General features: G+C 40.9%; 1 protein-coding gene across 1 annotated transcript; it reads right to left on the bottom strand.

Annotated features, from left to right (window-relative positions):
* Positions 1 to 11677: 11677 nt before the first annotated feature.
* LOC128739383 (uncharacterized) lies at positions 11678 to 14231 on the bottom strand. Its single transcript, XM_053834866.1, has 2 exons — positions 11787 to 14231; positions 11678 to 11710 (listed from the first exon to the last, which is right to left on the bottom strand). The coding sequence occupies exons 1-2, from the start codon at positions 14229 to 14231 to the stop codon at positions 11678 to 11680; spliced, it is 2478 nt and encodes an 825-aa protein (XP_053690841.1).
* Positions 14232 to 16123: the final 1892 nt, after the last annotated feature.

Below are 16123 nucleotides of genomic sequence, written 5' to 3' on the forward strand. Positions count from 1 at the left end.
AGCGAAAACTAAGTCTATGGTAGTGAACACTGACAATTCCACCAACTTTACAGTAGCGGGACAACAAGTTGAGCAGGTAGCCGTCTTTCAATATCTTGGTAGCCAAACAACGCCCGATGGTGGTACCAAGACTGATATAGCCACACGGATCAGGAAGGCCAGGGGTGCCTTTGCAGGTCTGCGAAACATTTGGCGCTCAAACCAGATCACTCTACGTACGAAAACCCGAATCTTTAATTCAAACGTTAAATCCGTACTGCTGTATGCCTGCGAAACGTGGTGCGTCTCAGCGGAGACAACGCAAAAACTGCAGGTATTCATTAACCGGTGCCTGCGATATATTATTCGTGCCTGGTGGCCTGATAATTGGATATCCAATGAGGAACTCCATCGTCGGTGTCATCAACGGCCGATAGCCACAGAAATTCGTGAGCGTAGGTGGAAGTGGATCGGACACACCTTGAGGAAAGGAGCGAACGAGGTTTGCAGAGCAGCACTCGACTGGAATCCACAAGGACAGCGTAGAAGAGGCAGACCCAGAGGCTCATGGCGACGGAGCTTAGCCAACGACATCCGGGCTGTAGACGAGAACCTGTCCTGGCGACAGGTAAAAGCCATGGCGGGTAACCGTCAGCAGTGGAGATCTCTGATTTCATCCCTTTGTTCTGCCGGACCGGCGGACATGGACACATAAGTAAGTAGAATGAGAGTGGATTAAAAGTGGAATGAACGTTGCGCAAACATATCAGCAGTATTTCAGAGAGCAAGTGTGGAATAAGAATGGAACAAAAATAGAATGAACGTTGTGCCAACGAATCAGCAGCATTACAGAGAACAAGTGTGGAAAAAGAGTTTAAAGAACGTTGCGCAAACGTATTAGCAGCAATGCTAAGAGCTGGTGAAAAGGAGAGTAGAGTAAAAGTGGAATGACCTTTGGGCAAACATATCAGCTGACATCAAACTGAGAGCAAGTGTGGAATAAAAGTGAATTGAACACTGCGCAAGCAAATCAGCAGTAGTACTGAGAGCAAGTGTGGAATCAAAGTGGATTGAACGTTGCACAAATGAATCAGCAGCATTACAGAGAACAAGTGTGGAAAAGGAGCTTGATGAACGTTGCGCAAACGAATTAGCAGCAGTGCTGAGAGTAAGTGTGGAAAAATTCCTTAGAGCAGATTTAGAATTACAACCGCCTGATGGCAACTAATTACACCAATAATTTAATACACACGATGAAATTAGACCCATTTTGTTTCACTTTATGCCGATTACATTCCGAAGGACTTTTAACTTGCATCAACACTAAACAATCAGTAAGCAACCGTACTCAGATATTTACTGAGAGCAAGTGTGGGATGAGAGTGGAATAAAAGTTGCGCAAACGAATCAGCAGCATTGCTAAAAGGAGTCATTTCTAAGGAAAATGATCTACAGCTCTGCACTCGATAGAGATAGAAATGTCATTTCTTTAGCAAAATTGTTTAGTTTTATATTTTCTATAACTTTGCCGAAGAAATCATGTATCTACCTACGAATACAAAAAAAAGGACTTGTATCGAGCCTTTCGCGAATGCGAAACTCTTAAAACGAATGCTTACCTTACTCTCATTTGGGTGGACAAGCTGAACCCATACAAGTTTATAGTACTCGACTTAAGCTTTAAGATGAAGCGCTAATTTCATAAATCCGCTTACCCCATTTTGCCCCATGGGCACGTGAAGCTATGGAAATTTAAAGCTTGAATATGCACTAACTCAGCAAGTAAAGGTCCAAGAGATTTGCGGTCTTCTGCAAAAACGTGTATTTTGAGAGCCTGCTTCGAGAGCGAGTTCAGCACTCGAGAAATTTTATTTCTTCAGCAAAGTTGCTTGTTTTTACAATATTTACAACTTTGCCGAAGAAACTATGTCAATATTTCCTAACACAAAAAAGTTATTTTTTTATTTTCATTATAGTAAGCGATGACTAACCTTTGACAGTTTTAGATTAAGCGGGATATTCATACGAACAAAAGTGCCAAAGACCATAAATGATAAAATGAAAACAAGAGACACTAGGAAAAAAGTTCCACTTTTCGCCCTTTTGGACTACTGTGCAATGTTCTTAATTTAATTTTGTTCTTATCATTCATTATTCATTATTATCATCATTATTATTCTCAGTTTTCGTTAATGGTCCTGGGGTTAGGTTCTGAGTATTTTTTGCAAATGATCAGCATCGCTTGCTTTCGTGCCTCGTTCATTGCAATAACTTTGACTACCAATTACGAAGATTTAACCCCTCTAAGGTCCACATCATTTATAGCACCGCAAAATTCACTAAAATGGTCGTAACTTTTTTATCTTCTAATATTTTTTCACCAAATTTGGGGGATTTCCCGAAAATCTTTTCTATTTTCATAATACCTACAGATAATGGCTGTATGTCTTATGGCACCGGAGTTACTTGGGGGACCGCGACATGGCTTTTTTAGATAAAGTTGCCAAATATTTAGAATTTGTTTGAAATCTGTTGATTTTTGTAAATATATCATCGACTGTGGACATATAAGTTACTTTGCCGCAGTTACGAGCCATGACGCGCATGATCCGGATCCGGGGGGACACTATGAATCCGGAACCGGTTCCCATAAAGGGACATTTCAGCATCAGTAAAGTATGTCGTGTGGAATATCAAAAATCAGAGGGGTTGTGCACAAGACACGACCGCATAGGTGACGTAGGACTGCGTAAGTCTCTAAGTAAGTGAGGATGTATCCATGTATGTAATAATACGATTCTTCATGTATACAACCTACATACGTAACGTTTATCAAATTAGAAACATTGTATACGTTCAATGCTCAACCGATTTTGGAGTTATATCCATGAATTGATTGAATCTATTTTATTAAAACGAAACCAAGTCAGTAACTAAACCAAACAGTAAATAAATTTTTATGATCTGTTTCTCTTTCTACGTTGAACTGTGCTTTTCCTCTGATAATCGGTAGACGGTACGCGCGAGTTTTCAAAAAGTGGAAAATTTTGCGCAACTTTTCTGCGGCTTACAAAAGAACACTGATAATAAAGCATTTACAACCTGCAGACGTTTTGGAAGTCTCAGATAGTGATGTCCGTTAATCGTTCAATTAATTCAACTAATGGAATAACACGGGGAATATTCGAATAATTTTTAATCGAATTCTGTCAGCACAAATAGTTGAATTAATCGTTTAGTGCACACAACGCTCACCGATTAATCGGTAATCGAACAATTGAAAATTTCAGACATCACTAATCGCAGAAAATGTCGCCCGTGACCAGAAAACTTAGCGTCATTGGTTGGTCGTCCGCAATGGTGAAAAATTCAACTTTTCCCTCGTTGACTGTAATTATGGTATTAACTGGGCAAGAAAATATAATAAACTCTTTAATCGTTGTGTGGTCCTTAAAAGGACCGATTGTTTGATTATCATAACTCCTGCTTGCAATAAACTTGCATTAACGCACTTAACGTAATTCTCTGTTCGGTAAATTGGAGTACCGATCTGCTAACCAGGCACGGCTTATTGCAACGGAACCATCAACCGGAAAGCCTCAGTAGCTATGCGATCAACGAAGCCGTTTGTTTATGGTCTTGAATCACGATGAAATACCACTCCAAGTGGCCAGCTGCAAGTGACGTGGGATGCTTCTGGTCGTTTTGTTGTCGCGAGCAGCATATTTCCTCCCAATTCCAGAACTTCAGCAGCCAGATATTCCATCACGGCAGCGAAATGAGTGCTCCAGCCTCAGTAGCCGACCGGGAACTGCAAACGTGCACGAGTTGACTTTCGTTTGCCCTGGCAAACGATGTTGTCAGTAGCTCAGCTAGTGTTTGAATAATGCTGTTCGCTGGCTTACCACGTATTATGTACCAGAGCAAGCGACAAGAATCGGCCACATCTATTTTTCATGGTCCTTCATTCTATCATCTACGTTAAATAAAATAGAGCATTTCAATTTGAGTCTGAACAAAAGAGCAAAGTTACCAGTGTGCCGTTCGCCCTTTGCTGCCAAAGAAAAATTACGCTACAGTAATAATACACTGGAGCATTGGTGATGGATAAATTTGTGTTGCTACTTGCTAAAGAGAACCGAGTGGAAAGCCCTAAGTTTCAAGTTTCCTAGGTTTCATCAACTACTGAAAACCGTTATTTGAAGTACGAACAAATTCTTATATGAAGATGCAAAAGATGTTACTAAAAGTTACATTTTATTAAACCCATGGTTTTATGCATTTTGACGCTTGACCGAATACATTAAGCTGGTAGCTGGTGCTTCTTACCTTCCGAGACGGCCAACTCAACCAGCAGCAACAAGCGAACAGAAGCGCGAGAGGTGATCGGTTAAAATTATTTGTTAAGGAGCGAACAATTAGAATCAATCGAATTAAATAGAATTAAAATCAGTGAGCGACAATTCCTCAAATCTTCATGAACTTTCTTCTTCTTTCGTCCTTAAAAGAACATTTTGTCGACGTGATATGTTGGAAATTTAAGCCTTCTTTTCCATCTTCTTGAGCAAAAACAGCTTGGATGTTCGGAAGACACTTCTCTGAGCAGTGGTGACACCGCACAGCAATTAGTTCAACTCTTCGTTGTTGCGGATGGCGAGCTGCAAGTGACGATAATTCTGATCGTTTCGTTGTCGCAAGCAGCATATTTCCTGCCAATTACGGAACTTTAGCAGCCAGATATTCCTTCACGGCGGCGAAACCAGTGCTCCAGCTCTAACACACGCTCAGCATCTGCTCAACAATTTTCGATCGGATTCTATAGGGCGTAAATTAAATACAATCATAAGGAAGCTTAACCCATGGCTTATATCGTATATATTTCTGTCATCCGTGCTAGGGAAGCACTGACGAGGGAAGGCAAAAAGATGAAAATAATTCAATTTTTCAATGACGCGCATTGAAAATCAATAGTTTTCTGTATTGTAAATATTTTCCAAATCGATTTTCCGATCAACTAATGTAAATATCTTGGAAATCTATTGAAAATTGACTGAATTATAAGCCGAAGCGTGAAAACTTTGATGACGTCATTTCCAACAACCAATCACGAAGCAAGAATTCTGGTAAAACATAGGTTCATTATTTTCAATTTTTCAATAGTTCAACATCAAGAATCCATACTTTTCTTCATTTAGGTCAATTCCTAGAAGATCTTCCGATCGATTGGTGTAAGAATATTAAAAACCGATCGGAAAACTGCTGAGCTATTAGCGCTCAAAACCTATCATTTTTCGTGACGCTCGCATTTTTCGATTTTTTGGAATGACACCCTATGTCAAAACTTGCCGTAAGACGTAGTCCTACGTGAAAAGTTACGACCATTTTAGTGAATTTTGCTGTGCATGATGTAGACCTTAAAGGGGTTAAATTCGAATCCAGTAAGCAAAGCAAAGCCTAGGTGCTACATTCCGTTATCGAAACTTGACCTTCGGTTTTTATACGACAGACTTCGCAGCCAGTTGTTAGAGTGCAGGACAATTGCAGGGCCAGTTGCTACGATCCTATTGACTCTAACAGCCTCCCCCAGTTGAGATTCGAACATACGACGACTGGCTTATTAGACCAGCGTAATACGACGAAGCCAACTGGGAGGCAATCCAGTAGTTTTGAATAGTAATTTGTATTGTAATTTAAAATAACATTTGGCTCAGGTGAAGAGAGGAATCCCTGGTCCCTGGTCGTGGTTGCCGGGCGTTTAGATACGTTACTTGTGTGATTTTTGTTATGAAACGATAAATTCGCGGAGCAGTAAAGTTTTTAATGTAATGGTTCGTAAACGAATTAGAATGCGTGATTGATGATCTCCTCGATATCTTTATCTTAAATTAGCGAGAAAATATTAAATCAAATCAAAACATTCGTAATGAATCGTCAACCTTATCTAACAAGCTTTTGTAATGGATGAAATGTAATCGCTGACGCGCGCGTTGTTTCATTGGATCATATCATCTACCAAGCTGAACCCTTATCTGTACCTTGTATTGGTCAATTTTCAAGATATTGAATCTGTAGAAATTGCACAATGAGAATGTCATGCTACTCCCAAGCCCCATTTAATTGGGTTCTTTGTGCAATCTTACTGGTTCGGCCAATCGCGGAGTGCAACCACGGGCAGTCTGCCTAAGCTCTAAGCTCTATAAGCTATAATCCAGGAACAACAAAAATGTTACCATGAAAGTTTTAACATTAAAACATCAGAAGTTGACAAATAAGAGCAAAATAGTTCCAAAAATTTCCATAAGAAAGAACATAATTGCCCGAATTTTCTTTGGAGTTTTCCATAATCTAAGACAGGTGAAGCCTAAAATTGTACCTAAGAATGCAAATGAATGGGTTTTGGAATGAATTGGACTGAAAACTAGGCTGGAAATTGGATTTGAATTTATTTATTTTAAGTTGGACTTAAAATCAAAGTTCAAATTAGACTTGAAATTGAACTTGAAGTAGGAATTGGTTTTGTTTATAAATTGGATGTAAATTGCACATAAAATTGAATTTGGAATTCGTCGCTTTGGTTGACGTTTACGCATACTGATGACTTGTTTAACAGTTCAAAATAAATATATCAACAAATTAAATGTATCAAAAGTAGGTAAAAGTGGTCAATAATTTTGAAAAAATTGTATCATAAATCACAAATAATATCGATTTTTCTGGTATCAATTAGGGAGCTATTGGAAGAAGCGTAAGAAAGTTCCCCGTCCAGAAAAGTCAACCCTTGTCGACGGGAGCAGAGTTCTTACGATGCCCTTGAAGTTAGCGATAAAAATAGATGCTTGATTTATTGTGCCATTCAACTGTTGTTGTCTGATAGCTTCCTATATTTGTATCTCTGATTTTCATTAAGAAAAAAGGAACCCGGAAGTAATCGAATCTACATTTTCGGATATCGATTACCAACTCTCAATGGTACTCAACTGTGGAGCTGAAAGAATAGCGAAAGTAATATTTTCCCTGCGCTAAAGAGAAAATAAAGTAATTTAATTCAGGGCTGTTTTTCGAGGGAGACTTTTCGATAAATCACGCTTGAGTGTTGTATAATTGTTTTTAAGTTTTTTTTTTTGCTTGTGAAAATTATCCACAGAAACGTCACCAAATTCAATTCTACAGTTATACGTTCTTTGAAACAAAAGTCAAAAGTTTAAAATTAAAAAATGGAAAAAGTCAAAACCGAATCAACCATAAGTCTACGCTTCAATCAAATCTAAATGATGTGTCGTTAATTTCTTTTAGTGTTCTGAACCATGACGTTCCATCCCCACAGAAGTACTCTCTTTATAGGCTGTATGGAAACAAAACCTTCAACAAAAATTTCATGTTTTCGTCATGTTGTACGAATTTCCCGGAAAAATTCTAATCAGTATTTCTACTCGAACGATTCCGCAGGCTAATTCTTTCAAGGACTCATTCATGCTTTGTTTTGTTCAAGAACTTTCCTGCTTCCTGCAGGAATGCGGGAAGCATTTTTCTCCTGTTTGGATCTTAAAACACGGTTTCCAGCAAGGAATTGATAAGATATTACCATTCATCAGTATGGTAAACAAACTGAAGTGGTTGGATTCGTACGAAAAGGCGCATGTAAGCGACCGAACCGACTGCGACGACGGGTTCCTGTGTAGGTACCAATGCTATATGATCCGAAACCGAATTATTCAAGAGGAAAACAGCAGTTCGTGTGTGTTGTTGTGGGAGACAAATATCCGAAGAGTCACTTCAAAAGCGGCACATTCAGTGTACCGTTTGCGACAACAAAGAATGTGTGGGGTGGAGGCGGTGGAGGGTGTATCTTTCAGCTGATTCCTATCATCTTGCGAAGAAAGGAGGGATTGTATCCTTGTTTCTTCCAACTAATGGAGTAACCAAATTTAGTATGTACTTTATAATTCGTTCATGAAGACAATGAAAGTCGCGAAACTAGTTATTTTATTTCTCTAAAAGATTGAAAGTGATTGAAGTGTAATTTGATATTGTACAGCGGGACACCGCAGTAAACATTAAACAAATTCAAATTGGTGCTTTATTTAAAACGTAAATTATATCTAGGTCTACTATCCTATAAAAATAGAAGGTGATTTAAGGAGTTCCTTTAACTTTTACTTCGGCATTTCAACTAAATTGAAATCCCAGCTAAAGTCAAAAAGTGAATCACCAAACTGAAGAAGTGTATTGTTACATAAATAATTCCATTAACCTACCAGCATCAACATTAGAACAACCAACGGTGTTCCTCTTCGGTGGAACAAGCAAAATGGACTGTAGGGCTTCTGTCGGAAGAAGCAAACAAGGCGACGGAATAAGGATTCCTGGTGGACACCTTGCTTTCACAGGATCACTACTTGCAGAGCACTAGGTTGCTTCTGCAGACTCGCTGGGATGGAAACACTTGCACTAGAGTCAGGACTATTACTGTTCTTCACCTTTGGACTACACTGCTAGTAAAACACTGGTACGGAATATAAACGCGGTATATTTCACTTAAAACTTAAAACTAACGTACAAGGAGCGCTGTCCTAACCTAAAGTGTACAAGTCGCACAAGCGATTTATTAAAATACATAATGTTGTACATAAGTAAATACCCCCACCACTTGCGTTCGATGTTCCACGGGAGTTCCATTAAATGGTGCAAATTCATATTGGAACAAAAACGGCTGCGCAGATAAAGTTCCAACTAGATCGTTGTCGACTAAGCGGGTGCAGTACAAATGTCGCATCGGTAAAGCAGAAGAAATGCACGTTGGTTAAACAGGACAAATGTCGCTACGGCGGGTGTAGACAAATGTCGATAATGCAAAAGTATGGTTATCGATGTTGCAGAAACAAGATGAATGTCGATAATATTGCGATGATAAAACAGTTCAACTTCCAACTGGAACATACTCCGCCCCGTTGAAATATCTTTTCAATTCATTCCTTGCCAATATTATACCCTTTTAGATTAGCATTTATCATGCAGCAAGCAGCTTTGTTGTCTTCAATCGGCAAGATTGATAATTTGGTAATCGGGCGACGAAAAGTGGTGTTTTCACTGCGAACGTCTGCAGCGCGTACTAAACCGTCGGTGCCTGGATAAGTTTTAGTTACTGTCCCCAATTTCCATTGAAGCGGTGGCAAGTTTTTATTGTGGATCAAGACAATCGTTCCTGGAATGATGTTTGTATTTACCTTCCAATTTTTCTTCCTAGGTTGAAGACTGCTAAGATAGTCCCTGTTCCAGGCCTTCCAGAAATGTTCTCGTAACATCTGCAAATGCTGCCATTTGTCCAATCGATTAACCTTAATGTTCTCTAAGGAGGGCTCCGGAATTGCCGTCAGTGGACGACCGATAAGATAGTCTGCCGGTGTTATTATTTTAATCTGGTCCGGATCCAATGTGGTTGCGAAGAGAGGACGTGAATTCAGGACAGCTTCAATCTCCGTCAAAACAGTTGCAAATTGTTCGAAATTGAGAGATGTGTTTCCCAATACTTTTTTTAAATGAATCTTGGTACTTTTTACTGCTGCCTCCCACAAACCACCAAACTCTGGAGCATCCGGTGGTATGAAATGCCATTCAATAGCCTTTGACAAACAGAAATATTCGATATTATGTGCTTGCTGCTCTCTTTGAAACATCTGGTACAGCTGGTTTAATTCATGTGAAGCGCCACGAAAATTAGTACCGTTATCTGAATGCAATTGCTGAACGATACCTCGACGACTGATGAACCTCTGAAGGGCTGCCAAAAACGCATTAGTTGACATGCTTGACACTAACTCCAAATGTATTGCTCGTGTAACCATACATACGAAAACTGAAATATAAGCTTTCACTGTAGCTCCCTTCCGTACACCTTGTTTGATAAAAAATGGTCCAGCATAATCCACACCGGTTACAGCGAAAGGCGGTGCGGGCGTTACTCTATAGGCAGGAAGGTTACCCATGTACTGCGATGTTTCTGTCGGTCGCACCCTGAAACATTTAATGCAGGCTCTTGTCACTGAGCGGATGGTGGAAATAGCATTAACTACCCAGTAATTTCGCCGAAGAACGTTTAATAAACCTGTTGGACCTAGATGAAGGTGCTCAACATGTAACTGGCGAATAAAGGATCTGGTAATAGGACTATTATTGGGCAAAATGATTTGGTGCATAGAAGCAAATGGAAGTTTAGAGTGTTGAACTCGCCCTCCAACTCTTAGCAATCCATCCACTAAAATCGGACCGAGAGCGGCTAGTTTCTTACACATCCTACCAGATTTTACTCTCATAATTTCATCGCTATACTCAAGCTTTTGAGCAACCTTGAAGATCACAAGCAAAGCCTTTCTTTGTTCGTCAATTGTTGGTAATTCCTTGAAGACTCGTGCCGCTGGATCTCGTTGCTTGCAGTTATGAATAAATCGCAGCATCAGAGCGATGATGCGTTGCAATTTTCTAAATGAACTATATTTTGAAAACACAGCTAATGGTTGTTCCTTCGTTACAGGTAGGGCGGTGACTAAAGATTTCATCTCTGGAAGTTCACTGTTTGGAAGTTCTACTGGGTCCGACAACTGATCATATGCTGACGCAAGAAAAGATGGCCCATTCCACCATAACGTGTTATTTTCTAGCTCCTTGGGCATTTGACCTCGAGAAAGAATGTCGGCAGGGTTCTGCGATGAGCGTACATACTTCCAAGAAAAATCACGTGTTGTTGATTGTATCTCGGCTACTCTATTACGAACGAATATATCTAGCCTTTCGGTAGGTTTCTTTAACCAGCTCAAAACAATTTGGCTGTCTGACCAAAGAACCACTTGCTTTTTCAATGGTGCCACGGTTGATTTACTGCAAAGCAGCTGTAGTTGCGCCGACTCATTGGAGTGAATACTGCGGACGTAAACACATGCTCCGTACGCCTGTTCGGAAGCATCAGCAAATCCATGAAGTTCAAGAACACTGCAGTCGTCTGAAATTACGCGCCTTGGAATGCGAATATCATTAAGTTGAGGAAGAGCGTTCTGGAACTGTTTCCATCTTAACTGGTGCTCTATATCGACTGGTTCGTCCCAACCGACCTTGCTGCGCCATAAATCTTGCATCAGTATCTTAGCCAATACAATTACGGGAGAAACGAGTCCTAACGGATCAAATAATCTCGCGATTCCAGAAAATATTATCCGTTTGGTCGGCACATCAAAGGATTGATTCGCTTCAGAAGGCTTCGATAAAAACATGAACTGATCAAACTGCGGATCCCACATTATTCCTAAAACCTTAATAACTGTGTTCGTGTTGGTGTCTGCTAAAACCTTTTTTTGTTCCCGTTCGTCAGCAGGAATATATGCCAGTAGTTCGTCCGAATTCGAGCACCATTTATGGATTGGAAAACCACCACTTGCTAATAGTTGCTTGACCTGCCTCTGTCGCTCTAATGCCAATTCTAATGTATCATCGCCTGAAAGGACATCATCAACGTAGAAATCGTTCATTGCAGTAGCAGCTCCCATTGGATAATTATTTATTTCATCGTCTGCTAGTTGCTTCAGGCATCGTGTCGCTAGGAATGGAGCACTTGCTGTTCCATATGTTACTGTCGTCAATTCTAAAACCTTCAAGGGTAATTCTGAACCTTCTCGCCAGAAGATTCTTTGCAAACTGGTTTGGCTAGAATCTACAAAAATTTGGCGATACATTTTGCTAATGTCTGCGGTGAATGCATATTTATGTTTACGGAACCGTAATACTATGGAGAACAAATCAGATTGAACAGTACCACCTACCATTTGGACATCATTTAAAGACAAACTGGAACTTGAAGGCTTAGCAGATGCGTCGAAAACAACCCTGCATTTTGTCGTAGTACTGTCTGGACGAATTACGGCATGGTGAGGCAAATAACAATTTCGCTGAGCTGGAAGATCCTTCCGCTCGTCAACTTGCTTGCAGTGGCCAAGACTTTCGTATTCTTGTATAAATTTTACATATTGCTCCCGAAGCGCTGAGTTATGAGAAAGACGATGTTCTAGCATATAAAATCGCTTTAATGCAAGATCTCGGCAGTTGGACAGATGAACAACATTCTCCTTCAACGGCAACTGAACGATAAACCGTCCTGAAGAATCACGCTTATGCGTGGCACGAAAATGCTCCTCACATTCCTGCTCCTCTGAAGACAAAACTGGTGCTTCGGCGACATCTTCTATTTCCCAGAAACGTTGCATAGCTTTATGAACGTCTTCAACGGTTATCTTATGAGAATACACGGAGTCAGCTTCGACTAATGGCTCATATACTTCTCCAGTTACAACCCAACCAAGTCGAGTTTCGCGGAGTTCTGGATAATTCGCTCCAAGCTTATGCTGACCTGGTTTCAGCAATGCAAAGAAATGACTGTTACCTATAAGCAAATCGACCGCTTGCGGAGCGTTGAAATAAGGATCGGCTAACTGGAATTCTGGAGGTATACACCAGTTGCGAGTATCAATAAACGAGCTTGGTATTAAACCGGTTACTGACGGTGTTACGATGCATTCTAGGACTGTTCGAAAATCGTTGTTGGTTGACAAAATCTCCACATTGGCCTTTTTGTCGCTTTTGCTTGCCTTGTTATTAACACCAGCAATCAAAACACTGGTGGGAAAAGTTTTCAAACCGATCAAATCAACCATTCGTTTGGAGATAAGGTTGACCTGCGATCCACAATCTAATAAAGCGCGACAAGAATGAGCCTTGCCTCGACGATCGACGATGTTGACCATTGCCGTTAAAAGCATGACTGTCCGCTTAGCATTGGACTTGGCGATTGAACAAGTTGTTGCTACAGCATCGCTAGTATTAATTTCTGCACTGGATGCTAGTACAGGAGAACGATCAAATTGTGGCTTACCGGTAACTGATGGATTTGATTTCTGATATCTCGATGATCTCCACACGCTATCATCATGCAGCTGCGTGTGATGACGCATTCGACATTTTTGGCACTTACGCTCGGAGGTACAATCTTTTATACGATGCCCTTTCCGGAGGCAGTTGAAGCACATGCCTAATTCACGCACCTTCTCAACACGTTGCGATAAATTCATGCCTCTGAAGATGTCACACTGAAAGTTTTTATGAGCACCTTTACAGAAATCACACAACTCGCTAACACTGTCTGTAGCTGCATTCGTGGTTACTCTCGGGGAAAATGCTGATTTCTGTACTAACTTGGAACTACTTGGCAACTTAACTACCTCTTCGCAATTTTCTAGTACGTTGCACTGTTTTTTCAGGAATGTGATTGTGCCATCGTAGCTTGGCAACTCACCCTTCGCAATTGTTCCTTCCCATTGCTTTCGCGTGTTTCGATCCATGCTGGCCGAAATTAAATGAACCACCATTAGCTCGGAGATGCCTGTCAGCTCATGCTTGAAGTACCGGAGATTTTCTATGTGCTTTGTACAGCTATCGAGTAGTTGACGCAGCTCTCGATGTGATTCGGTTGACATCTTTTTCATCGTTAGCAGACCTTTGATGTGATTGTCAATTATCACTCGTGGATTCTCAAAGCGTTCGTTTAGTATCTCCCAAGCGTGTGCGTAATTGTTTTCATTCACCGTTTTGGCATCAAGTATCCCTGCAGCAGCTCCTACAAGCGACTTGTCCAAATGATATAGCTTGATAGCGTCACTATCATTGGACTGAGACATGATGTCGAGAAAGGTAGCCTTGAATTTTGGCCAATTCTCGTAAAGTCCATTAAAGGTTGGGACCGGTGCCTTGAGAGGCTGCTGACGGATGACCACTTGCGGCGGAGCTGGCTCAACATAATTCCTCTTCTCTAGGATTAAGGTTTCCAGTCGAATCAGCACGTGATGATATGTTTCCTCAAAAATAGCGTAATCCGTATCATGTTCATCCATTTCTTCATTGGAAAGAACCGCTGTTAATTGGTTGTGGAAAGAACAATACTCCTGATATGCTGACTCTACACACTTCACATACACATTGAGCTGGGCAAGCGGAACTATCGAATCTTCTATCATCGCAGCGATACGCTGAATCTTCGCTTGCGCTTGAGATTGTTGACGAGAAAGAACCGTTATCCTTTTGTCAACAGCACTTGTAGAAGGGCGCTTCGCGCCTTCATCGAAACCATGGAAACTTTCACTTTCACTATCACTTGCATCTTTATCATTGGGCGACTTAGCCCCTTGCGACCCCTGTGGGCTATGCGTTATTGGCATTTTTTTTTTCACTTCACTAACGTGTTTATTCTTCGGGTTCGTTTTCACTTTTCACTCAAACTAGCAGCGTATCCAATGGCAAGAAGGAATAACCGGCTCGGAGATCCGGTTCGAAGGACCATATGTTCCTCTTCGGTGGAACAAGCAAAATGGACTGTAGGGCTTCTGTCGGAAGAAGCAAACAAGGCGACGGAATAAGGATTCCTGGTGGACACCTTGCTTTCTCAGGATCACTACTTGCAGAGCACTAGGTTGCTTCTGCAGACTCGCTGGGATGGAAACACTTGCACTAGAGTCAGGACTATTACTGTTCTTCACCTTTGGACTACACTGCTAGTAAAACACTGGTACGGAATATAAACGCGGTATATTTCACTTAAAACTTAAAACTAACGTACAAGGAGCGCTGTCCTAACCTAAAGTGTACAAGTCGCACAAGCGATTTATTAAAATACATAATGTTGTACATAAGTAAATACCCCCACCACTTGCGTTCGATGTTCCACGGGAGTTCCATTAAATGGTGCAAATTCATATTGGAACAAAAACGGCTGCGCAGATAAAGTTCCAACTAGATCGTTGTCGACTAAGCGGGTGCAGTACAAATGTCGCATCGGTAAAGCAGAAGAAATGCACGTTGGTTAAACAGGACAAATGTCGCTACGGCGGGTGTAGACAAATGTCGATAATGCAAAAGTATGGTTATCGATGTTGCAGAAACAAGATGAATGTCGATAATATTGCGATGATAAAACAGTTCAACTTCCAACTGGAACAAACGGTGAAAAGTTGAAGATGAAAAATCTCGGCATGCGGAGTTTGAAAAAGGGGCAACTGCCGGAAAGTTTTGCCCGGAAAAAATTCACACAGAAATGAAATTGATTAGACAGCGTGTTTGCATCAATTGGCAGCTACCTTCATCAAAAACGACTTGACGAATCATCATGATGTGTTCCATTCGAGAGCAAATAATGTGTATGCAACCAACCTAATTTAACTATGAGTTCTATTATATTTATAGTATTCGCCGAATTTTATGAATGAAATATTTATCAGCAAATGGCTATTGACTAAAATCACGGCAAGCATTCTGAAACATTTTTGTTCTTACCTTGCTTCCTGCTTGCTTATTTCGTGATCGAACAATCAGATGGCAGACCATCTGTGACGCTTCAGGAAAGTTTACTGAAACACTTCACAAGTACAGTAAACATTCGAATCTCCATGCTACAATGAGCGCAAAAAATATTCATCAACAACCCACTCGACTCTTATCTCCAATATCCCGTGGGATGTGAGCATTGTGTGTACCGAACCAGACAACCTACAACCAGCTATCGGATAGGTTTCTAGACCCTATTCCGGGCTCTGAATCTCACTGAACGTTCACACAAAAATTCAGCAAAAATTATTCTGACCCAGGACAACGCCACATACCCTAGCTAAATTGTTGCGAAAACTCCTTATAAATTTCCACTAAGCAATTCTTGTACACACTCTCCTTCCTTCGGTTTGGTGAATCCTCCTCGTTCAAACGGCTCTCCTCTCTAGCCGAAGCGAAAATGGGCTTCGAGATTGTCTAACAACAGGACGAGCCTTCAAAGAGGAAAAATTTATTTCAACCAACATACTCCACTCCACCAACACCAGCAACCGCCCTCTTGGGTAACAAGAAATTCCACGCCAGGCGCTACTTGAAAAAGATTGCTTCCTTTTCCCGTGTGTTCCTTCCGCGTTTCGTTCGTTGGTTCGTTTTTTATTTGCGGTTTTCCGCCGCTCCGTCCGCCCTATAAGTTATTCGGCAAAACAGCGTGTCTATGAACTTTGCGATGTGATCGGATCGGTTCGACACTGCTGTAGCACTTAATTTTTATGACGTTAGACGAAGGCCG

This window comes from Sabethes cyaneus, chromosome 3, assembly GCF_943734655.1.
Source record: "Sabethes cyaneus chromosome 3, idSabCyanKW18_F2, whole genome shotgun sequence".
NCBI classification, from domain to species: domain Eukaryota; kingdom Metazoa; phylum Arthropoda; class Insecta; order Diptera; family Culicidae; genus Sabethes; species Sabethes cyaneus.

Coding starts and splice junctions, on each gene's coding strand:
- LOC128739383 (XM_053834866.1), bottom strand. CDS start 14,231: ATGCCAATAACGCATAGCCCACAGGGGTCGCAAGGGGCTAAGTCGCCC. Junction 11,711..11,786: donor CTTTAAATGATGTCCAAATG/GTAGGTGGTACT, acceptor CATTCACCGCAG/ACATTAGCAAAATGTATCGC.